At 43.6% G+C, this 25019-nt stretch overlaps 1 protein-coding gene across 2 annotated transcripts; it reads right to left on the minus strand.

Annotated features, from left to right (window-relative positions):
• Positions 1 to 21: 21 nt before the first annotated feature.
• On the minus strand, positions 22 to 24644 carry EMC3 (ER membrane protein complex subunit 3). Of its 2 annotated transcripts, XM_031009031.3 has the most exons (8): positions 23553 to 24644; positions 14742 to 14799; positions 14312 to 14405; positions 11745 to 11849; positions 10989 to 11070; positions 7936 to 8015; positions 7077 to 7159; positions 22 to 1537 (listed from the first exon to the last, which is right to left on the minus strand). In XM_031009031.3, the coding sequence occupies exons 1-8, from the start codon at positions 23705 to 23707 to the stop codon at positions 1409 to 1411; spliced, it is 786 nt and encodes a 261-aa protein (XP_030864891.1). In that variant the 5' UTR covers positions 23708 to 24644; the 3' UTR covers positions 22 to 1408. The 2 variants fall into 2 exon arrangements, with proteins under 2 accessions (XP_030864891.1, XP_018879063.1); XM_019023518.4 differs by lacking the exon at positions 22 to 1537 and having other exon boundaries at positions 2414 to 7159; positions 23553 to 24451.
• Between the last annotated feature and the right edge of the window lie 375 nt (positions 24645 to 25019).

Below are 25019 nucleotides of genomic sequence, written 5' to 3' on the forward strand. Positions count from 1 at the left end.
GGCAACACTTTCACAGGCAAAGAAGAGAAAACAGGACGGTTTAATTTGTGGAGTCAAGAGTCGTTTGTTCTTAATTACTGCACTCAACATGCAAATTATATTCACCTCTTGGTACAGAAATGGCACCGTCACTTCCCTGGGACCTTTAATCCAGACAGAATTATTCTTGGGCACCCTTATCTGTGTGTCTACCAACAACTGCCATCTCTCCCTTCTTACAGCAATATGTAAATTCTCTTTTGTTCCAAGCAACTGGGAAATTAGGTCCTTCATCCAAAGGAGTAGCCATTTCCAGTATAGCACCACTGATTTGTCAATGGATTTGATAAGATTTGATACACTGACATCCAGATCAAGATTTTGCATTATTTATAGACAGTCTCTGATGATCCCAAAGGCACTTTAGAATCTGGCAGTGCCTCAGGGTCACTGATTTTCACTGGGCAGAATTAAGTGATATAGAAGGTTTGCTGAGTCTGTCCTGACCCTGGGTATTCACTCTGAAGAGAGTTTATTTGAATAAGGTTTTGACATATTTGGTCTCTATGTCTATGTAGGCTCAAAATGAACAGGGAGATTCATTTTGTTCATCCATAGTTTCTAAACCTTTGGTAGTGGAAATGGTTTACTTGTGTAAAGAAAGTTAACAATACTAACAAAACTAATGGTAAAACACAGGGTGTTTGGATCCCAAGAAAACAGGAGTTTACTGTGGCTAGATGTCAGGCTGACTGCACATAATCATTAGCTATAATTAACAATGCTTCCTTCGAAGACTGGGCTTCTGCTAAGATAGATATATATATATATATATATATATTTTTTTTTTTTTTCAGATGGAGTTTTGCTCTGTCGCCCAGGCTGGAGTGCAGTGGCACGATGTCAGCTCACTGCATCCTCCGCCTCCTGGGTTTAAGCAGTTCTCTGCCTCAGCCTCCCAAGTAGCTGGGATTACAGGTGCCCACCACCACGCCCGGCTAATTTTTTTTGTATTTTTAGTAGAGATGGGGTTTCACCATCTTGGCCAGGCTGATCTTGAACTCCTGACCTCGTGACCCACCCGCCTCAGCCTCCCAAAATCCTGGGATTACAGGCATGAGCCACTGTGCCTGGCCAAGATTTTATATATTATCAGTAGCCTGAGGTTTCCCCCTTTCTCTGACTTTCATTACTAGAGTCACCAGAAGGAACATTTACAACATTTTAAAAATAACAAGTTGCCCAGCATACTCCTATTTCCTCTAGTTTCAAACATAAAGCGGAACCCAGCCCAGACAAGAACAAGCCTTGCTGCATGCCTGCCAGCTCGTGCATCCTCCTTTTTATTCCAAGAGGTGCCAGCTCCAAACAAAGTTACAAGGTTAAGTGCAACTCCAAGTTCCTGACACAGCTAATCCCTGCTCGGTCTTCAAAAAATAGAGGTCTGTAATTCCTTTTTGAACATGCCTTCGAAGTGGAGGTCTTTGGCCATGAGCTCTTCTTCGACATCATCTAGTGCCCACTGGTGATCCGTCAGCTCCAAAGCTTCCCACTCTGTCTGTAATGGAAGAGAACACCCAGGCAGGAAGAGAGGGAATTGTTACTGACAGCTGTGGCTAACCTTTAGTGACCACTTACTCTGGGCCAAAAGCTGGAGTGAGCTATCTGCATGTATAAGCTCATTCAATCCTACAAGGGAAATGCTGCTACCCCCATCCTCTCCTCCCCCTCTTCCTGCCACCTCTCAATTTATAGATAAGGAGACTAAGACTAAGAGGTCAAATAATTTGTTCAAGGCCACTGGCACTAGGAACTAACGGAGCTGAGATTTAAATTGTGGTCTGACTGCAAAGTCCCCAGTGCTTAACCCGTCTATCAGCTCACGCTCACTAAGCACCTTGTGCCCCACAGTACTCTTGAGGGATGTACAACAGACAAATTAGTGCTGATTCTCAGCTCTTTAATCAAGGGACTTGCCGTCTGGTTTAAATGGTGCATGGTCCACAATGCTTTGACATAAATGGCCCAGGGTATCTTCAGTGGGCCTAAGAACACTTCCTCCAACCTTATGTCCAGACACGCAATGGCACTTCATTACAGTTTGTGGGAGTCCAGTAATTTTTAATCACTGGAATAAAGACTTTGATGGTGTGAAATAAAAAACTGTTTTTGGCATATAATCATTTAGATGTAAACTAGTAATATGTTGAGCAGAAATAAATTTGCAGAATTTTCCAAGAAATTACATTTCTCAAATATTCTATTAATCTGACTACTTTACCTTAAATTAGTGAGTGTCTAAGAAATGCTTTATGAGGTGGGTGCAGTGGTATGCATCTACAGCCCCAGCTATTCTGGAGGCTGAGGCTAAGGATAGCTTGAGCCCAGGAGTTTGGGACTGCCCTGGACAACCTATCTTTAGATGAGCCTAGAGATAGTAATACCTCGTCTTTAAAAATAAATTAAAAAAAAAAAAAAAAGCTTGCGAGATTACAGGTAGCTCACACCTGTAATCCTAGCACTTTGGGAGGCCAAGGCAGGAGGATCACTTGAGGATGGGAGTTCAAGACCAGCCTGGGCAACATAGCGAGATCCCATCTCTATACAAATTAAAAAAAAAATTAGTTGGGTGTGGTAGTGTGTGCCTGTAGTACTGGCTCCTCGTGCACCAGTACTGAGGCTGAGGTGGGAGGAATGCTTAAGTCCAGGAGTTCGAGGCTGCAGTGAGCAAGGATTGTACCACTGCACTCCACCCTGGGTGACACAGTGAGACCCTCTCTAGATAGATAGATAGATAGATAGATAGATAGATAGATAGATAGATAGATAGAGCAAGCTTATTTAATGTGAAATACAAATGTTAGCTCATGAGTGAGTTTTTCAGATATAATTTACATGTCATACAATTTACCCCTTTAATGTGTATAATTTACTGATTTTTAGTATATTCATATGTGCAACCACCACCACTATCTAATTGCAGAACACTTTTATCATAACAAAAAGAAACCACATACCAAACAGTAGACAGCTCCCATTATTCACCTCCCACAACCTCTGGCAACTACTACGTTATCTTCTGTATCTTTTTTTCACTTATTCTGGGCATATGTGGCCTTCTTTCACTTAGCATGTTTTCAAGGTTCTTCCCTGTTTAACATGATTCAGTATTCCACTCTTATTTATAGCTGAATAACACTCCATTGTATATATTCTACTGTACATACAATGTACATTATATTCCAAAATATTCCATTGTTTATTCATTCATTAGATGATGGACATTTGGGTTATGTCTACTTTTTGATTATTATGAATCATGCTCTGAACACATTCTCACATAAGTTTCTGTGTGGACATACATTTTCAGTTCTCTTGAGTATTTACTTAAGAGTGAAATTACTGGATCATATAGTAACTATGTTTTAACTGTTTGAGGAAAGGCAGAAAAACTGTTTTCCAAAGTGGCTGTACCATCATCAACAATAGGGTTCCAGTTTCTCCACATCCTTACCGACACTTGTTATTGTTGATCTTTTTTTTAATTAATTATAACCATCTGAGTGGGCATGAAGTGGTATCTGTTTTTTTTTTTGTTTTTTTTTTGAGATGGAGTCTCGCTCTGGCATCCAGGCTGGAGTGCAGTGGCGCAATCTCCGCTCACTGCAACCTCCGCCTCCCAGGTTTAGGCAATTTTCCTGCCTCAGCCTCCTGAGCAGCTGGGACTACAGGCGCCCGCCACCACGCCCAGCTAATTTTTGTATTTTTAGTAGAGATGTGGTTTCACCATGTTGACCAAGCTGATCTTGAACTTCTGACCTTGTGATCCACCCACCTCAGCCTCCCAAAGTGCTGGGATTACAGGCGTGAGCCACCATGCCCAGCCCTCTCACTGTTTTTTAGTTGTTTATTTTTTTGAGACAGAGTGATCTCACTCTGTCACCCAGGGTGGAGTGCAGTGGCGCCATCTTGGCTCACTGCAACCTCTGCATCTGCAATGGTGCGATCTCGGCTCACTGCAACCTCTGCCTCCCAGGTTCGAGCAATTCTGATGCCTCAGCCTCCTGAGTAGCTGGGATTACAGGCAGGCACCACTATGCCCAGCTAATTTTTGTATTTTTAGTGGAGATGGCATTTCACCATGTTGGCCAGGCTGGTCTCAAGCTCCTGACCTCAAATGATCTGCCTGTCTCAGCCTCCCAAAGTGCTGGGATTAAGGTGTAAGCCACTGCGCCCAACCAAATTTTTATTTTTTTATTGTGGTAAAATATATGTAACATAACATACACCACTTTTAACCATTTTAGATGTAAAATTCAGTGGCATTAATGACATTCACAATGTGTACCCATGTCTACTATCATTTCCAAAGTTTTATGTCCCCTTAAACAGAAAATGTGCACAGTAAGCAATTACTCCCCACTGCCCCCCATCCCATCCTCAGTAACCTCTAACCTACTTTCTTGTCTCTGTGAATTTTCCTTTTCCAAATATTTTATATAAGTAATATCATGCAATATTAAAGATTTGGGACTTTGACCCATTTGATTTCTTTTTTCGAGACAGGGTCTCGCTCTGTCACCCAAGCTGGTGTGCAGTGGCACAATCACAGCTCATTGCAGCCTCAAACTCCTCAGCTCAAGTGGTCCCCCCATCTATAGGCATGCACCACCACATTTGGCTAATTTGAACCTAATTTTTTTTTCTTCTGCACTAACATGCCTGTTGAACCATTTGGACTTAACTTTTGTGCATGGTGTGAAATAGGTGCCCAGCTTCATTCTTTTGCATGTAGATATCCTTTTCCCAGTACCATTCGTTGAATGGAGACTATTCTTTCCCCACTGAATAGTCTTGGTACCCTCTTTGAAAATCAATTGATGATAAATAGATGTGTTTACTTCTGAACTCTCCATTTTATTCCATTGACCTATATCTCTCCTTATGCCAGTTTTTATTACTGTGCAGTTTTGATTACTACAGCTTTGCAATAGGCTTTAAAACCACGGCGTGTAAGTTCTCCAATTTTGCCAACATTTTTGCCTATTGTGATTCCCTTGAATTTCCACATGAACTTCACAAGCAGCTTGTCAATTTCTGCAAGAATGGCAAGTAAGATTTTTAGAGGGATTGCGTTCAATCTGTGGATAAATTTGGAGTATTGCCATCTTAACAATATTAAGTCTTCCAATCTATGAACATGGATGTCTTTCCATTTATTTAAGTCTTTAATTTCTTTCAGCAATTTTTGTAATTTTTCAGTATGTCAGTTTAAATCTAACAAAAGGCCATTTCTTTTTTTTTGAGACGAAGTCTCGCTCTGTCACCAGGCTGGAGTCTAGTGGCGCGATCTTGACTCACTGCAACCTCTGCCTCCCGGGTTCAAGTGATTCTCCTGCCTCAGCCTCCCGAGTAGCTGGGACTACAGGCATGCACCACCATGCCCAGCTAATTTTTGTATTTTTAGTAGAGATGGCGTTTCGCCACGTTGGCCAGGATGGTCTTGATCTCTTGACTTCGTGATCTGCCCACCTCAGCCTCCCAAAGTGCTAGGATTACAGGCGTTAACCACCATGCCCGGCCACGGCCATTTCTTTTGTTAGATTTGTTCCTAAATATTTTATTCGTTTTGATACTATTATAAATAAAATTGTTTTCCTTTCATTTCCAATTCTTCATTACCAGTGTATAGAAATACAATTGATTTATGTATGTTGAACTTATTTATTAGCTCTGTTAGTTTTCTTGTGGATTCTTTAGGATGATCTATATACAACACCATGCCATTTGCAAACAGAGATAGTTTTACTTCCTTTCTAATCTGAATGACTTTTTTATTTCTTTTTCTTGCCTAACTGCCCTGGCTAGTACATCCTGAACAATGCTGAATAGAAGTGGCAAGAACAGACATCCTTGTCTTGTTCTTAATCTTAAAGGGAAAGCTTTCAGTCTTTCACCATTGAGTATGATGTTAGCTGTGGGTCTGTCATAGATGTCCTTTATCAGGCTGAGAAATTTCTCTCTTTTTTTTTTTTGAGACGGAATCTTGGTCTGTCATCCAGGCTGGAGTGCAGTGGCACGATCTTGGCTCACTACAGCCTCCGCCTCCCAGGTTTCAGTGATTCTCCTGCCTCAGCCTCCTGGGTGGCTGGGATTATAGGCACATGCCACCGTGCCCAGCTCATTTTTGTATTTTTTTTTTTTTTTTTTGAGACGGAGTTTTGCTCTTGTTGCCCAGGCTGGAGTGCAATGGTGCAATCAATCTCAGCTCACTGCAAACTCCACCTCCTGAGTTCAAGCAATTCTCCTGTCTCAGCCTCCCAAGTAACTGGGATTACAGGTGCCCACCACCATGCCCAGCAAATTTTTTTTTATATCTTTAGTAGAAAAGAGGTTTCACCATGTTGGCCAGGCTGGTCTTGAACTCCTGACCTCAAGTGATCCACCCGCCTTGGCCTCCCAAAGTGCTGGGATTACAGGCGTGAGCCACCACACCTGGCCCATTTTTGTATTTTTAATAGAGACAGGGTTTCACCATGTTGTTCAGGCTGGTGTCGAACTCCTGAACTCAGGTGATCTGCCCACCTTGGCCTCCCAAAGTGCTGGAATTACACGTGTGAGCCCCTGTGCCTGGCCGGAACTGCCCTTCTCTTTTTAGTTTCTATCATGAAACACAGTGAGATTTTGTTCCACAAAAATCATACTAAATTTTGCAAATTCTAGAGCCTTTTTGTGAAAAGGCTCTTAGTATTGTTTTTTTTAATGCAATTTATATCTGATGTCTATGGGGTTCAAAAAGGTTCAAATTATTCTAAATGTTTACCTGGCACCTCCGATTGGATTATTTTACAGCATCATTGATAGTGTGGATTAAATTCCAGTGAGCATTTAAAAACCAGTAAAAGCACCAAGAATTTCCATTTACTTAATAGATGATTCTGTCTCAGGAAAAAGAGACGTGTAAACTATGTTTTTACTAAGTTTAAATTAAAACGATGGAACCACACAACACTCCCTGCAAGGAAGCTATTTTTAAAATAGCTCTTGGTAACACCTTTCAGAGCATTGCTGCGGCTTTGAAAGGTGAAGGAGTATACCTTGAAAGCTTTGTTTGTGTCTGCGGGCATGGCCATGGCTGCTCCCGTCATCTGCTCCTGCATCATTCGTGATTGGTCAGCGGCTGTAGCATAAGACACACTTACATGAGTGCCAGGACTCAGCAAGCACCCCAGCACCCAAGGGGAAGAATGGGCTTCACACAGATTAGAGAACTGGACTACAGCCTCACTGGCTGGCCCTGTCACCCACTGGCTATGTGACTCTAGGAAAGTCACTTTGTGTCTCCTGAAAAATGGGGACAGTAACAGCAAAAGAGAGATCACTAAAGGAAGCTCTAAACTTTATTTCAAATTTCAACAATAACAGCCACCAGTTATTGAGCAACTACTGCATGCCAAGTACTTCACTAAGTGCTTTGCATATTTTTCCTCATCTGTTCCTAACCCCACAGGTTAACTAATAAAGTTCTTATTTACAGATAAGCAAATAGAGAATTCAAAGTTAAGTAACTTGTTAAGTAACTTTTCTGAGGTCCCAGCCAGTAAACAAGAGAGCAAGGATTAGTACTGGCAAGGGCTCTAGTCAATGAACTGACAAACCAGGCCTTCTTTAAGCTTTAGGTTCACAGGCTTACACTGCTGGTGCTGGATCCCTCACATGATGGTATCAGACTCTGGGGAATCAAATACTGTCTCAGTCATTGCCAGAGAGAATTGAGATCTTCAGTCTGACCCCCGGAATTTTTAAGACTCTTTCAGAATACCTCAGAAACTGAAGGAAGGAAACATTTTATTTGACTATGGTAACAAACAGCACAACCTACAAGACTTTTCTGGCTCTAATATGGATGATTCATCTATGGAAGTATTTGCTTAGTAAACCTGACATGCTTCTTACCATTATCTTGGCCCAGAATCAGAGAGTAAATGCTCCGAAGCCCAAATACATTGAGGAAGTACCAGGATGCAGAACTCACCCTGGCAAAGCAAAATGAAAATGGTGTGGTTAGTTATTACATCAGAGAGTAATGCAATTCCCACTTCCCTACCACCCAAAGTTGTTCAGTGTTTGTAAAGAAGTCACCTTGGATGGACTATATTCATCCAAAGCACAACCACAGAAGAAATACAAGTTGTTAAAGCAGTCCCACCAATACAGAACTATGTTTCAAAAAATCCAAAGATGACTCCCATTCTGAATTCCATTCCCTAGAGGAAATCACAAGTGTTGGTGTGTTCCATACTTTTTTTTTTTTTTGAGACGGAGTCTCACCCTGTTACCCAGGCTGGAGTGCAGTGGCGCAATCTCGGCTCACTGCAACCTCTGCCACCCGGGTTCAAGAGATTCTCCTGCCTCAACCTCCTGAGTAGCTGGGACTACAGGCACACACCACCATGCCTGGCTAATTTTTATATTTTTAGTAGAGATGGGGTCTCGCCATGTTGGCCAAGCTGGTCTCGAACTCCTGACCTCAAGTGATCCGCCCACCTCAGCCTCCCAAAGTGCTGGGATTACAGGCGTGAGCCACTGGGTGTGTTCCATACTTACAAGAATGGATGAGACGTGGATTTCAGGAAATACAGTACCGAGGACTATAGCTACTGGGAGAGCCATTCCAAGTTTTGAACTATATCACTGAGGCTTCCTTTAGCTTAGGTTTCCTACTCAACCTCCATAAAATAAATATGCTTGCATATAATAAAAACTAAAAATAAAAATGCGTATGGAAAGTGATAGATAAATGGAAAGATCCACGCTCATTCCAACAAGTGGGTCACATAAGGGCAAGAGTCTATTATGGTTACTCCATAGGCTGCAGGTAAGTAAATGGCCTGTCTGAATACAATGTTGCTGATCTCACCACAGTGGTAATTGTACACTCAGGTTCCAGTCTCCCGTCTGTCCATGACTGCATTTCAGTCACATGCCTCTCTGGATGCTGAGAAAAGATAAATAAGCTTTTCTCCAACCCATGAAGTTTTTGTTTAGCCCAATGAGACTGAAGGTAAAAGTAGAATAGACTCATGCTACTCATATAATGTACAGCTTTTCTTCTCTAGCAGAACTGTGCATGGCCCAGACTTCCCAGCCTCTGGCCTTTCCTGCTCCTCCCACACATCCTAGAGGGCTCTGCTCAAACCAAGTAGTCAAGATTACCACTAGTAACCCCCATTTTGTCCATTATTCTTTTCCTCTTGTTTATGCCAGTCTTTGGGAAGCCACAGGCAAAAGAGTCTGGAGAGGCTACATGAAGCAGCATTACTAGGTTCCAGATATTGTAGCAGTATTTTCTAAGAGCTTTTCAGATTTTAATTTTTCTTATTCTGCCATTCAAAAAAAAAATAGTGGTATTCAGAAGGAGAAATCTCTTTTAAAAAATTATAAAGAGTGGTAAGTAACACATGGGTGCTGGATTTGAACAGACTTTGTCATCAAATGTCAATTCCTACACAGGTTTCATAGGTTGCTATGAGGGTAAAATATGGAAAACGCTAAGCCCAGTGACTAGAACTAATGAAAACTATTATCATTAGTAGTAATGTACTTTGGAAAAAAAAAATACAAACTTCCACTCCCATAAGCTCAAGGGTTATTACTAAAAATGATTGCCTGGCCAGAATTCCTGGCTTAAACTTTTAACTATCTGGGGGTTGATACATCCACCCCTGCATTCTTAAGCCCCCAATTGTGATAGAAAAGAGGTGACACATTCTTTCCTTTTGCTAGACTCATGTAAAAGTTGCCATAAACCACCCATGGCATTTTCAGTGGAGTTTCAATGAAAAAAAAAAAAAAAAAAAAAAAACTTTGGCCAGGTGTGGTGGCTCATGCCTGTAATCCCAGCACTATGGGAGGCCGAGGCAGGTGGATAACTTGAGGTCAGTAGTGCGAGACCAGCCTGGCCAACATGGTGAAACCCTGTCTCCACGAAAAATAAAAAAATTACCCGGATGTGGTGGTGCACACCTGTAATCCAAGTACTCGGGAGGCTGAGGCAGGAGAATCGCTTGAACCTAGGAGGTGGAGGTTGCAGTGATATCGCACCACTGCACTCCAAGCTGGGCGACAGAGTGAGACTCCGTCTTGGAAAAAAAAAAAAAAAAAAACTTTAAAAACTGATTCCAATGAAGTATGCAAATTAGAAATCCTCATCTTTTTTTTTTTTTTTTTTTGAGATGGAGTCTCACTCTGTCACCCAGGCTGGAGTGCAGCAGCGCCATCTCAGCTCACTGCAAGCTCCGCCTCCTGGGTTCACGCCATTCTCCTGCCTCAGCCTCTTGAGTAGCTGGGACTACAGGCACCCATCACCACACCCAGCTAACTTTTTGTATTTTTAGTAAAGATGGGGTTTCACAGTGTTAGCCAGGATGGTCTCGATCTGACCTTGTGATCCGCCCGCCTCGGCCTCCCAAAGTGCAGGATTACAGGTGTGAGCCACCGCACACAGCCGGAAATCCTCATCTTTAAGGGACACTGGTTTTAGATTTTGGTTTGTGAGGTTTTTGTTTTCGTTTTTTTTTTGTTTTTTTTTTTCCAGACAGAGTCTCGCTCTATCGCCCAGGCTGGAGTGCAGTGGCGCAATCTCAGCTCACTGCAAGCTCCGCCTCCTGGGTTCATGCAATTCTCCTGCCTCAGCCTCCCGAGAAGCTGGGACTACAGGCGCCCGCCACCAAGCCTGGCTAAGTTTTTGTATTTTTAGTACAGACGGGGTTTCACCGTGTTAGCCAGAAGGGTCTCGATCTCCTGACCTCATCATCTGCCCACCTCGGCCTCCCAAAGTGCCGGGATTACAGGCGTGAGCCACTGCGCCCAGCCTGTTTTTGTTTTCTTGAGACAGGGTCTTACTCTGTTGCCCAGGCTGGTCTCAAACTCCTGGGCTCAAGTGATCCTCCCGCCGTGGCTTCCCAAAGTGTGGTTTGTGTTTTTATTAAACAAAAGAAAGTTCTTACCAGGATGCATCTAATGTGAGTAGCTCGATTCCTTGCTGTAACATAGGCTTAAAACGGAGGGTCAATGGAAATGGGACCTTGGCTGCAGAGAAGAAAAAGTTCACAATCACTCTGAGCTGTTTTACTGTTAGAATAAGTGTGACTCTTTCTCAGAGGAGGTGGGAACTCTGTGCCACATAGCTTTTGGAAAATGACTTCCACAAGGAAATCTGTGGCAATTTCTGAAGAAAAGACAGTCAAAATGCCACTCTGCTCTAGTTTCCCTGAATAATACCTGCCTCTAGCTTACTGAGGAAGCAGGGACTCAAACTGAGCTGTGACCTGAAATTTGGAAAAAACTTGCAGCAAACTGTCAAACTCTAAGTGGAATATATAAGCATAGAATTATGTTAATAAGAAACCAAATTGATTAAAAGCGAATCAACTTATAAACAAATAGAAAACATACCCTAACATCTAGCAAATGAAGTCAAAATAGAAATACGCTTCCCTTTATCCTGCTCAACGAGAATACCATATTAGTTTTGGAAGTAAGCTAGCAAGTCACTTGCTTGAATCTAATCTGGCTAAAAAGCATCCACGTCACGAACTTAGGATCATTTTTGGGCAAAAGCCGTAAAAGTCATCACATATTAAATTTTTTGTTCAAGGACTATTATCAGTTTACAAAAGAAAACACAGGACCTGTGATATTAGTGTCTCACTAGCACTTGAATTTCTCTGGGTAACATGAAGTCGGCTGGGTCTGTAACTTACTTGTGACAAAGCCTGAGAATGTCATGTTGATCCATCCACCAATAAGAATCATAGGGAGGACATTTGTTACATTCCCTTTCATCATGTCTGTCAACATAGTAGGATCTAAGACAAAAGCACAAACAAGAAACCACTAAGTTTTACCTCTGTTGCCAGGGACTTTCTCCTGATTTTCTGTAAACTGTTTTTTTTTTTTTTTGAGACGGAGTCCCGCTCTGTCGCCCAGGCTGGAGTGCAGTGGTGCGATCTCAGCTCACTGCAAGCTCCGCCTCCCAGGTTCACACCATTCTCCTGCCTCAGCCTCCCGAGTAGATGGGACTACAGGTGCCTGCCACCACGCCTGGCTAATTTTTTGTATTTTTAGTAGAGACGGGGTTTCACCGTGTCAGCCAGGATGGTCTTGATCTCCTGAACTTGTGATCCGCCTGCTTCGGCCTCCCAAAGTGCTGGGATTACAGGCAGGAGCCACCGCACTCGGCGTTTTTTTTTTTTTTTTTTGAGATGGAGTCTCACTCTATCGCCCAGGCTGGAGTGCAGTGGCATAATCTCAGCTCACTGCAACCTCCACCTCCCAGGTTCAAGTGATTCTCTTGCCTCAGCCTCCTAAGTAGCTGGGATTACAGGCACACACCACAACGCCCAGCTAATTTTTGTATTTTCAGTAGAGACAGGGTTTCACCATGTCAGCCAGGCTGGTCTTGAACTCGTGACTGACCTCAAGTGATCTGCCTGCCTCGGTCTCCCAAAGTGCTGGGATTACAGGCGTCAGCCACCGTACCCAGTCTCAATATTTTTAATGTCTGCATAGGATTCCATGGTGTGGTCACACCAATCACTTTTGAGTAGACCTATCTATTGTTTCCATTGTTTTTGCCAATAAATGATAAATGATGCTGCCGACAATTATCTTGCACATACATCTGCATGTTTATGTGTTTCTGTAAGAGAACTTCTTAGAATTTCTAGGTCCAAGGATTTGTACATTTAAAATTGATAGATATTGTCAGACTGTCAGCAAGGCCCCACCTCTTGCCACTCCCGCCAATGGTGAGGGAGCCTAACTTCCTCGACCTTGACAATAGTGGATCCTGATAATCTGTTCAATCTTTTGACAGCTTACTGGGCTAAAAAAAAAAAAAAAAAAAGGGATATCTTGGCCAGGCACGGTGGCTCACACCTGTAATCCCAGCACTTCGGGAGGCCGAGGCGGGCGGATCACGTGGTCAGGAGATGGAGACCATCCTGGCTAACACGGTGAAACCCCGTCTCTATTAAAAATACAGAAAATTAGCCGGGCATGGTGGCAGGTGCCTGTAACCTCAGCTACTCTGGAGGCTGAGGCAGAAGAATCACGTGAACCCGGGAGGCGGAGCCTGCAGTGAGCCGAGATCGCACCACTGCACTCCAGCCTGGGTGAGAGAGCGAGACTCCCTTCTGAAGAAAAAAAAAAAAAAAAGATATCTTGTTTTAATTGATATTCCATGGATTATTAGTGAGGTCAAGTAACTTTTCATATATTTAATGGTCTTTTGTTTCTTGTAAATTTTCTTAAAAACTTGTTAAAAAATTAACTCCATACAACCTTAGTCACTCTTAAAAAAAATTAATTATAATACCTTCCATATGGGTTTAAAATTGCTGGCTATCTCACCTAAAGAAGTGAATAGTACTAAAATGAGAAGAGTCAACACAGAACAACAAATTACTTTGTTTTACTTTTATTTTTATTTTTCGGAGATGGAGTCTTGCTCTGTCGCCCAGGCTGGAGTGCAGTGACGTGACCTTGGCTCACTGCAACCTCCACCTCCCAGGTTCAAGCAATTTCCTGCCTCAGCCTCCGGAGTAGCTGGGACTACAGGCACCCACCACCACGCTAGGCTGATTTTTATATTTTTAGTAGAGACGGGGTTTCATCATGTAAACCAGGCTGGTTTGAACTCCTGACCTCAGGCAATCAATCCACCTGACTCGGCCTCCCAAAATGCAAGGATTATAGGCGTGAGCCACCACACCTGGCCTGTTTTACTTTTAACATGCTATATTTTTCACATGACTGGGATCAGCGGAAGTAGAAAATGTTAGAGCCAAAACTGTAGGGTAGACCAAACAATCACGTCTAACAACAAAATCAACAAAATGGCACATCTTGGAAGTACTGCACTCTTCCTCATTTAGGCAGAAGCTGGGCAGCCATCTATCGGAAGGGGATCCAGGCACTGGGTGACAGCCAGGCTGGAATGCTTTTCCAACTGTGCTCCCTAGAATCCTGGGTCCTGAGAACAGCAATAAGGAGAGACCCAGGGACAATAGCTCTGGCCTCCCCACTCCATCAGCTGAGAACTATTTTTTTTTAATCCACTTTATACATTGGGGTTCTCAGAAAATCTAACTGAAAAAGAGAATTCCACTTCCATAGATCCCTGTATCAGATGATTTCTAAGGTCTAAGATTACTATCTTTTGCAATTTAACATTTAAATAAAATGACACCCTCCCTGCCTACCCCACCCCACTCAAATACCCATGTTAAAAATCTTCCTTAAAGATGAGTGAAGGGAACAAACATACCAGTCATAGGAGAAGGTGGCACTACCTTCCGTTTAGTTTTTTTGAAAAATCCATCCTCTGGGTTGTTGAAATAATATTTTCGTGTCAAGAAAGACTAGTAAAAAAAAAAAAGCGTTTTAAGTCTAAGAACTATGACACAGCAAACTGTTAAATTACTCCCTAAGGGCTTAGTCAGAAGGCCTTTAGGATATGCTGTTCCGCTCAGAGCTGTCAGCCTACTTGGCAGGCGACCTGACACTTTAGCTGAGTCACATTTAAAAACAATTTCCTAAGAAGGGTGAGGTCACCATGAGAGCAAACACCACCAGGCCACAGCTTAATTACTAAGTTGCCAACCTTTAGCTTTCCCCAGAGCCCCCTTATAAAACATTCAGATATCCACTGCCCAACAGTGAATCGTGGAGCTTTTTAATAAAAGATAAATGAGTACCTGTTTGGGAATGTATTTTCCATTTTCCCTGAGGACTCTGCTTCGAATTAGGACTTGACTGAAAAATACAACCAACACAATGAGATTTTAAAAAGTGAAACACTAGAAGAAATTGGGAGAGTCAAGTAGAAGACCTATTTAAACACAAGAGAGGGCCTATTTGGCAACAGCTCTGTGTGGAAACTTCCCAAAATACAAGTATCTTTAAAACCAACGTAAACTTATTTAACCTAACTACTAGGTTTTCAGAAAAGTATTTTTCAAAAGTGACTGTGTTTCTGAACACATAAATATTTCAGAGGAAGGTACATTTGGGACATTACACTCAGCTTTTTCTTATTTGATAATAAGCTAGGAAGACACTTTCTCTGAGTGAAAAGAATAGCTGGACACTGCTCAGGAGATCTGGGGTCAGGAGAAAGGGAGAAGAGTGAGGATAAAAGAAGGAATTTCTTATTACCCACAGAGAAATGAGAACAGGCCTTGAGAGGGTTGCTATCTGATGGACAAATAGAAAATCTACCCAGAAGTCAGACTGTTAGAAAGCTCTCAGTAAACATTTATTGAATAAATAAATGAAATTACTAGGTGATCTTAAATCAACTATTAGAGCCATAGTTGATCAATAAATATCGTGCTAGGCCAGGTGCAGTGGCTCATGCCTCTAATCCCAGCAATTTGGAAGGCAAAGGCAGGTGGATCACTTAAGCCCAGGAGTCTGAGACCAGCCTGGGCAACATAGCAAGACCCTGTCTCTAAAAAAAAAAAAAAAAAAAAAATACAAAAATTAGCCAGGCTGGTGGCACGTGCCTGTAGTCCCAGCTACTCAGGAGGCTGCGGTAGAGGGATCACCTGAGCCCAAGAGGCAGAGGTTGCAATGAGCTGAGATGGCATCACTGCTCTCCAGCCTGGGCAACAGTTAAGACCCTGTCTCCAACAAAAAAAAAAGAATACAGTGTTATGCAACAAATGGGTGTTGCTAAGATGCAAATGACAAAACAGAGATCAAAATATTAATTTTTTTCTAGGTACTCAAAAGTTCATTAAAGGAGGAAAAGAGGAAAAGGCCCTTAAAGTAATGGAAATAGTCTTGAAACGTGAAAAAAAATTATGAACAGAAATGAACATAGTAAAACTTGTGCTTGGTAGGGGCCGGGTGCAGTGGCTCACATCTGTAATCCCAGCACTTTGGGAGGCCGAGGCGGGTGGATCACGAGGTCAGGAGTTTGAGACCAGCCTTGCCAACATGATGAAACCCTGTCTCTACTAAAAATATAAAAATTAGCCGGGTGTCGTGGCCTGTGCCTGTAATCCCAGCTACTCGGGAGGCTGAGGTAGAAGAATCACTTGAACCAGGAAGGTGGGGGGTTGCAGTGAGCCGAGACGACGCCATTGCACTCCAACCTGGGGTGGGACTCCATCTCAAAAAAAAACAACAACAAACAAACAAACAAACAAAAAAACTGTGCTTGGCTTCCTGTCTCTACTCAATACAAACCACTTGTTCTAAACAGTCAGTACCCCGGGGTTTCCCTTGTCACACTACACATATTCTAGTTTCTCCACATGCTGGGAATGTTCCAGTGCCCTTTCCTTTCCGAGTTCTACTCCATCATGCCTTAACACCTTCTTCAAGCCTCAGCATCTCCACAAAGCTTTTCCCAATGCCTGGAGCCCTCACGGAATTCTCTCTGCTTCCTCCTCCTGAGCTCGTTATGCTATACAGTTCTCTACTTTATCTACAGGGCTACAGAGGCAACATGTAATACATTCTGCTCCCTGGGTGCTAGTCTAAAGATACTCAAAGTGTGGTGAATGCTAGTCTGTGATAAGCACAGACACTGAGAGTAAGGATTTAGAGACTTTTATAATAATTTGACATTGTCACAACATCCAAATACATGATCAAAATATTTTACAAAAGTATTAGCCTATAAGAGATTAGAAATTTAAAAAACAAAAAACCCCAAAACTGGTCCTTCACCATTGACAGTATAAGAAGCACTGGGTCTAGAGTAATGGGTAAAAACTTAAGCTCTGGAGTTGAACACATGGGTTCAATCCCACCTCTGCCACTTATTAGCCATGTGATCTTAAGCAAGTCACTTAAATTCCCTAAGTCTCTATTCATATTCTGTACAAGGGTAGATTTATTCTTTCATTGAACAAATATTTCTTGAACTTCTAAGTGCCAGGTGACATGAAGAACGGTGATCAAAATACAAATATCTTACGATGGTCAAAGTCTAGTGAGGGAGAAAGACATTAACCAAATAACCAGAGGAATAAATGTGAAATTCAATTATCATGTCCTAGAGAGAGATGGATGGTATTGCAAGAGTGCATAACCAGGAGGTGATGGAGTCTGGAAAGTCAAGGTCTGAGAGTTTGCTGAGGATGTAGGATTAAGCTGGACTCTTCAGGATGAGTGAGGATTACCTTGGCGAAGTGCTGGTGTAAACAAAACGGGCAAAAGCCTCGTAGAAGTAAACACTCTGCCTCTGAGGACCTGAGAAAAGGCCATATGACTGGAAAAAGGAGAACTATAGAAAATATGATGAAAACAAGACTTGAGAGGTATGCAAGAGCTAGACTATACAAAATCATGTGGTCTCACTGTATTTTTTTTTTTTTTTTTTTTTGAGATGGAATCTCACTCTGTCTCCCAGGCTGAACTGCAATGGCGCAATCCCAGCTCAGTGCAACCTCTGCCTCGCGAGTTCAAGCGATTCTCCTGCCTCAGCCTTCAGAGTAGCTGGGGTTACAGGCGCGCACCACCATGCCCAGCTAATTTTTTTATTTTTAGTAGAGATGGGGTTTCACCATGTTGGCCAGGATGGTCTCGAATTCCTGACATCAGATGATCCGCCTGCCTCAGCCTCTCAAAGTGCTGGGATTACAGGCATGAAAAACCGTGCCCAGCCAGGTCCCACTGTATTTCGATCACTGTCTTAAGAGCAAAAGGAAACTAATGAAGGATTTTTTTTTTTTTTGAGACAGGGTCTTACTCTGTTGTCCAGGCTGGAGTGCAGTGGTACAATCTTGGCTTATGGCAACCTTGACCTCTGGGGCTCAAGTGATCCTCCCATCTTAGTCTCCCGAGTAGCTAGGACTACAGGCACACACCATGACACCTGGCAAACTTTTGTGTTTTGTTTTGTTTTGTTTTTTTGTAGAGACAGGGTCTCACCATGCTGCCCAGGCTGGTCTCTAACTCCTGGACTCTAGTGATCCACTTGCCTCAGCCTCCCAAAGTGCTGGGATTACAGGCGTGAGCCACCACACCCAGCCAAGTGGAGAATTTTAGGCTGAGTTCTTCATATATATGATCTTATATGACTGTACCTGGCTCCTAAGCACTAGATTAATAGTATCTATTATTTTTTCCTTTGCATATTTTATTACTTGAACAGAAACTCTGAGAGCAGGGTCGTGACCTTGTCTTACACTGTACCCCATAGCATGTAGCAGAGTGCAAGGCACATGATAGGCCATCAAAGGCCATTGTTCACAGCCAGGCATGGTGGCTCTCGCCTGTAATCTCAATACTTTGGGAGGCTGAGGTGGGAGGATTGCTTGAGCCCTGGAGTTCGAGAACAGCCTAGTCAACATAATGAGACCACTGTCTCCACAAAAAAATTTAAACATTAGCCAGGCGCAGCGGCGTGTGCCTGTAGTCCCAGCTACTCGGGAGGCTGAGGTGGGAGGATCACTTGAGCTCGGGAGATCGAGGCTGAAGTGAGCCATGATCGCACCACCGCGATTGCAGCCTCAATCACTGCAGCCTCGACCTCTTTAGTCCAGCCTGGGTGACAAAGCAAGACCCTGTCTCCAGAAAAACAAACCAAAAAAACACTTGTTCAGTCTACGATAACTCAAGACTTTCCCAGGCAGTGTAATCAAGAGAAATTCATCTAAATCTCCTACAATTACACTGCTGAACAATTTTGTAGAAATGAAGTTGAGTATTGTGACCCTGAGGTATTTCAAGACCTAAATAAGCAATCTGAAATTATCCTGTATTTTCTAACACTCACTTTCTTAAGCTGAGATCCATAGCTGTGTTCTCTGAAGTTTGCAAATTCTAAAAGAAATTTTTAATTTTGTATTTTTATTTTCATGAATATCTAAAAGTAAGTCTCTGTACTGTTATAAAGCTTTGTAATTTGCAACTGAAGGACATCTTTTATTTATTTATTTATTTATTTATTTTTTTGCAGAGACAGGGTCTTACTATGCTGCCAAGGTTGGTCTCAAATTCCTGGGCTCAAGGGATCCTCCCATCTCAGTCCCCCAAAGTGCTGGGATTATAGGTGTGAGCCATTGCACCGGGCCTGAAAGATATTTTCTTGGAATAAAACTTTAAAGTCAGTACTTCTCAAACCAGAGTTCCAAATTCTTAAGAATCAGTGTTTCTTCCTTTCCAAAAAGTCAGTAGTATATTTGTCAAGTCTGAGAACCATTTTTTACACATACTCTATCCCCAAACCTAGTCTAATATATTTCATTCATGTATTTTACAGCTTTGGTTTAATACCTGTTAAAAAAAAATTTTTTTTTTTTTTTTTTTGAGACATTGTCTCATCTTGCTCTGTCACCCAGGCTGGAGTACAGTGGCGTGATCTCGGCTCACTGAAACCTCTGCCTCCTGGGTTCAAGAGATTCTCCTGCCTCAGCCCTCAGAGTAGCTGGGACTACAGGCGTGCACCACCACCCCAGCTAATTTTTGTATTTTTAGTAGAGATGGGGTTTCGCCATGCTGGCCAGCCTTGTCTCGAACTCCTGACCTCACGTGATCCACCTGTCTCAGCCTCCCAAAGTGCTGGGATTACAGGCTTGAGCCACCATACCTGGTGCGAATGGAAATTTTCTTTTTTTTGAGACATAGTCTTGCTCTGCCGCCTAGGCTGGAGTGCAGTGGCATGATCTCGGCTCACTGCAACATCTGCCTCCCAGTTCAAGCGATTCTCCTGCCTCAGCCTCCCGAGTAGCTGGGATTACAGGCGCGTCCCACCATGCTCGGGTTATTTTTTGTATTTCTACTAGAGATGGGGTTTCACCTTGTTAGCCAGGATGGTCTCAATCTCCTGACCTCGTGATCTGCCTGCCTCAGCCTCCCAAAAGTGCTGGAATTACAGGTGTAAGCCACCGTGCCCTGCTGCTAATGGACATTTATAGTATATTTAGAAAAATGTTTTATATCGCTGGGTATGCCTATACCCAGTGGCTCATGCCTATAATCCCAATATTTTGGAAGGCCGAGATGGAAGGATCACTTGAGCTCAGGAGTTTGAGACCAGCCTGGGCAACGGAGGAGACCCCATCTTTGCAAAAAATTTAAAGATTAGCTGAGCATGGTGGCACACGCTTATAATCCCAGCTACTCGAGAGGCTGACGTGGGAGGATCCTTGAGCCTGAGATGTTGAGGCTGCAGTAAGCCTTGACTGTGCCAGTGCTCTCCAGCCTGGGTGACACAGCAAGACTTGTCATTTAAGAAAAAAAAAGAAAAAAAGTTTTACAACTAAAACACACCTTTTTCTTGGACTTAGGCTGGTTCAGCATGTACAGCATTTTGCTCAAGTCAAATGATGACTTCATGAGGCTGAGCCACTCCATGTCAGAGCTGGTATAATCCAACTACCTCACTTAAGGGATGCAGCAATTATGAGCAGAGACATTTTCTCTAGAGCAGTGGTTGGTTCTTCATGGGGGTTTTACTGCCCTGTAGGGGGCGTTATGGTAATCTGTGGAAATTTTTTTTTTTTTTTTTGAGACAGAGCCTCCTTCTGTGGCCTAGGCTGAAGTGCAGTGCAGCCATCTCGGCTCTCTGTAACCTCTACTCCTTAGGTTCATGTGATTCTCCTGCCTCAGGCTCCCTAGTAGCTGGGATTACAGGCACATGCCACCATGTCTGGCTAATTTTTGTATTTTTAGCAGAGATGGGGTTTCACCATGTTGGCCAGGCTGGTCTCGAACTCCTGACCTTAAGAGATCTGCCCACCTCAGCCTCCCTAAGTGCTGGGATTACAAGCATGTGCTACTGTGTCCGGCTGTTACATTCCTTCTTAAGGAAGCGTTCTTGGCTGGGTGCAATGGCTCACACCCTGTCTCTACTAAAATACAAAAATTAGCCAGGCATGCTGGCGCATGCCGCTAATCGCAGCCACTCGAGAGGCTAAGGCAGGAGAATCACTTCAGCTGGGGAGGCAGAGGTTGCAGTGAGCCAAGATTGCGCCACTGCACTCCAGCCTGGGCAAAAGAGTGAGACTCTGATCTCCAAAAAAAAAAAAAGGTTCTTGTAAACAGACTACACTAACTGTGAATTTCATTTTGTGGTTACAAAAGAGAGCTTTGGATCTGATATAATTCAGAACCATTGCTCTAATAGTGAACCATGGGCAGAAAATTGTGGCAGAGAATCTATGACAGCAGGAATCATGGTTGAAGAGGGTTTAACCTGGGAGTGAGACTGATCTGAGTTCAAGTACAGGCACAATATTTCCCTACTTTGGGAAGACTACTTAACTCTTCCAGGCTCCCTGGAATTGTAAAAATGGGTTTAGGAGTATCTGCTTCAGTGCTAATGTAAGGCTAAAATAAGAAAAATTTACAGGTGCCAAAAAATGCTAAATGTCTGAGCTTTCCCCACTTCGCATTTTTCTACAGCCTTTCTTTCTGTGGTAAATACAATTTTTTTTTTTGTTTTTTTAAATGAGATGGAGTCTCGCTCTGTCGCCAGGCTGGAGTGCAGTGGCATGATCTCGGCTCACCGCAACCTCTGCCTCCAGGGTTCAAGCGATTCTCCTGCCTCAGCCTCCCGAGTAGCTGGGACTACAGGCGCCCAGCATACCACGCTCAGCTAATTTTTTGTATTTTTAGTAGAGACGGGGTTTCACCATGTTAGCCAGGATGGTCTCGATCTCCTGACCTCGTGATCCATCTGCCTCGGCCTCCCAAAGTGCTGGGATTACAGGCATGAGCCACCATGCCTGGCCAGTAAGCTGACTTCTTAAGGTTCGCTCCAGGGTGGGGTGCTGGCTCTGGTCAGTTCTGAAACTAATGCTACAGAAAGATAAAGTGATCGCTGTAGTATAGTGGAAAAAGCCCAATACCCAGAAGGCTTGGTGTGAAGTCCTAAATGTCACCCTGTGTGACGCTGTAACGCACCTGGCACTCTTCTCAACGAACGGGTGGGATGGAACTTGTTAACACCTCTGTTTCTATAAAATGAGACAATATGTACCTCATAGAGTTGCTTTGAGTTTTAAATAAGCTAATGAATATAAGTACTTCACATAGTACCTGATATAGAGTAAATGGTTATTATTCTTCTTGGCATAATCGGGAAGAACTAACTGAAAATGTTACAGTAGTGCTTCCTAAACTTCAGTCACTCTCATGCCATGTTAGAATTTTTGTCCAACGCTTGTATCATTACATATTTAATACTTTTTATATATCAACTTTTTTCCCATCTATATGATTTTAAAGGAATCTTTAAATTACCAGCAAATGGAAATCCAGTATTGTCACAAAAAAGAAAGTAACTTAAGTACTGTAGAAACAAAACAACATTATTAAATTTTAACTAGACACTGTTACCTGTGAAAAGTTCTTAGCCTGAGGCTTACTCTCTTTATTAAAACGAGAAATTAATGTGAGAGAGAGGTGCTAAAGATATAGTAGCACTTACCTGAGATGATTTCTGAAAGTAATCAGAACTGACTGAAAATTGCTTGTTTTTCTAAGAGACAAGGTCGCCTTATGTTGCCCAGGCTGGTCTCCAACAATCCTCCTGCCTCAGCATCCCAAGTTGCTGGGAGAAAACTATTACTTTAATATGAGGGGGTACATGTCTAGATAACCACCTATAATCATCTCAAATTCCTTTATCTGTATATAAATATTGCAACGAGGGGCTGGTCGCCATGGCTCACACCTGTAATCCCAGCACTTTGGGAGGCCAAGGCAGGTGGATCACCTGAGGTCGAGTTCGAGAACAGCCTGGCCAAGATGGTGAAACCCTGTCTCTACTAAAAATACAAAAATTAGTCAGGTGTGGTGGTGCGGGCCTGTAATCCCAGCTACTCGGGAGGCTGAGGCAAGAGAATCGCTTGAACCCGGGAGGCGTAGGCTGCAGTGAGCTGAGATGACGCCACCGCACTCCAGCCTGGGCAACGAGAGCGAAACTCCGTCTCAAAAATAAGCAAATAGATAGATAAATAAATAAATACTGCAATGAAATATGTGAGGAAGTTGCCTCCACTCTAGTGGGGGGAAATAATTACAATTCCTTACATCTCTAATGGCAGTTTTACAGACTGCAAAGCGCTTTGGTACTTGGCATCTCAGCTGACAGTCCCACCAGGCCCGACGCCTGGAACAGTAATTTGGTAGAATGCAGATTATCACACTCACTTGACTGGATGTTACAAAGACTAAACGCTGTAACGCACCTGGCACTCTTCTCAACGAAACGGTGGGATGGAATAGTTCATAGGTAAACCCACTGAGGGTCGGCGACTAACCTAAAGGATTAACAGTACTGTTTTTTTTCAACACTCATACGTCCCAGATCCTGTGCTAAGGGCTTTACAGACATCACCTAATTTGATTCCCACCTGTCTATGAAGCAGGTACTGTTATCATCCCCATTTCACAGAGGACAAAAGTGAAACACAGAGGTAACGGGTAAGGTCACCCTGTCAGAGGGGGCGCGACGTGAACCTAGGCAAATTGACACAACTCCTGCACTTTTTTGCCCAAGGTCACGGCGGTGTGAGGTAGGCTGGAGAAGGGAGGGCGCTGACCTGTCAGATACTTGTTCCTGGGTGAGCTTCTTGTCGCTCTGCAGCAGGATGGACACGTAGTGGCGGATCATGCCTACGAAGAAAGTGATGATAACGATGGGTAGGACCACCCAGAGGCGGATGTTGGAGTCGAGCAACAGTTCTGGCCCTGCCATCTTCACTGAAAGCTGGCTCCCAGTCTGGAATGGGCGAGCTTCTCTTCTCCAGGGCACAGTTGCTTCTCTTCGGCTTCGCTTCCGGGCCTTCTCAAGCCCCTTTGCCCGTGTACCCCAGAACTCTCCTGCGACTGTGAGCCGAGCTTACTGCCTTCACCTGGGCTGCCTGTTCTTCCACTTCCGGCGCGAACGTTGACGTCACGTCGTGGCGCGCCTCAGTGGCGTCAGAGCGGCGTCGGGCCTGGCGGGAAAGTGGAAAACTATCGGCGGTGGCCCGGGCGCGGTGGCTCACTCCTGGAATCCCAGCACTTTGGGAGGCCAAGGCGGGGGGATCACGAGGTCAGGAGATCGAGACCATCCTGGCTAACACGGTGAAACCCCCGTCTCTACTAAAAATACAAAAAAATTAGCCAGGCGTGGTGGAGGCGCCTGTAGTCCCAGCTACTCGGGAGGCTGAGGCAGGAGAATGGCGTGAACCCAGGAGGCGGAGCCTGCAGTGAGCCGAGATTGCTCCACTGCACTCCAGCCTGGGCGACAGAGGAAGACTCCGTCTCAAAAAAAAAAAAAGAAAGAAAACTACAGGCGGGGACGGCTTCTCGGTGAGTAAATGGAGCAGTGGTCGTAGTCTCTCGAGGCCCCGCTCCCCTGCGACCTAATCTCTTAAGTCCGGGCCGCGGTCGGCGTTCTTCTCTGGGGCTCCGCGCCCCAAGCCTCGGCTTCCTCATCTGCCCTGAGATGGGATAGTCCCCACGGGTACCTTTCTGCGTCGTTAAAATGAGGAAATGAGAAAGTCTTTTACCCTCACCCCCTTCCCGATGAACTAGTCCAGGCAGTCGGCCTCATCTCACGTCTGTTGGGCTTCTCGGGAAGCCGAATGGTATCGCACGTGTTAAAGGCGGGTGCCTGGAAGCCGAAAGTCCTGACTAACTGAGAATATTGACTAATCCGGATAGCACTGAGAAGAGGAAATGGAGCTATTCAACAGATTCATTGATCTATATAAGCTGCTATAAGTTACATTTACTCTTTCTGTGTAGTACCTCACAGAATTCTGAAATTTTGGATATGACATTCTACGACATTGCATTTAGCTATTCTCACAACTCTGTTTTTCAAAATGTCCGACGTTTAAAATTTTTTCTTCCTCAGTCTTTCAGGAGATTGTCATGGTAGAGAGACTGGACTGTACCTACCCACTATGAATGAGCAGAAAACCACAGCTAATATTTACTTTCTGCAGGTAAACTCTGAGCTTCGGGAGAAGTTGGATCCTGCAGCATTGTGTTTTGCCATCACTGTTGCAGGCTTTCCA

This window comes from Gorilla gorilla, chromosome 2 (assembly GCF_029281585.2).
Source record: "Gorilla gorilla gorilla isolate KB3781 chromosome 2, NHGRI_mGorGor1-v2.1_pri, whole genome shotgun sequence".
NCBI lineage: Eukaryota > Metazoa > Chordata > Mammalia > Primates > Hominidae > Gorilla > Gorilla gorilla.

Excerpts from the sequence above, each read along its gene's own strand:
- EMC3 (XM_019023518.4), bottom strand. The coding sequence starts at position 23,707 with ATGGCAGGGCCAGAACTGTTGCTCGACTCCAACATCCGCCTCTGGGTG. Across the intron at positions 11,850-14,311 it reads GCCACCTTCTCCTATGACTG|ATCCTACTATGTTGACAGAC; the intron begins GTATGTTTGTTC and ends CTTTTGTCTTAG. Across the intron at positions 7,160-7,935 it reads GATTCTGGGCCAAGATAATG|CCGCTGACCAATCACGAATG; the intron begins GTAAGAAGCATG and ends CTTATGCTACAG.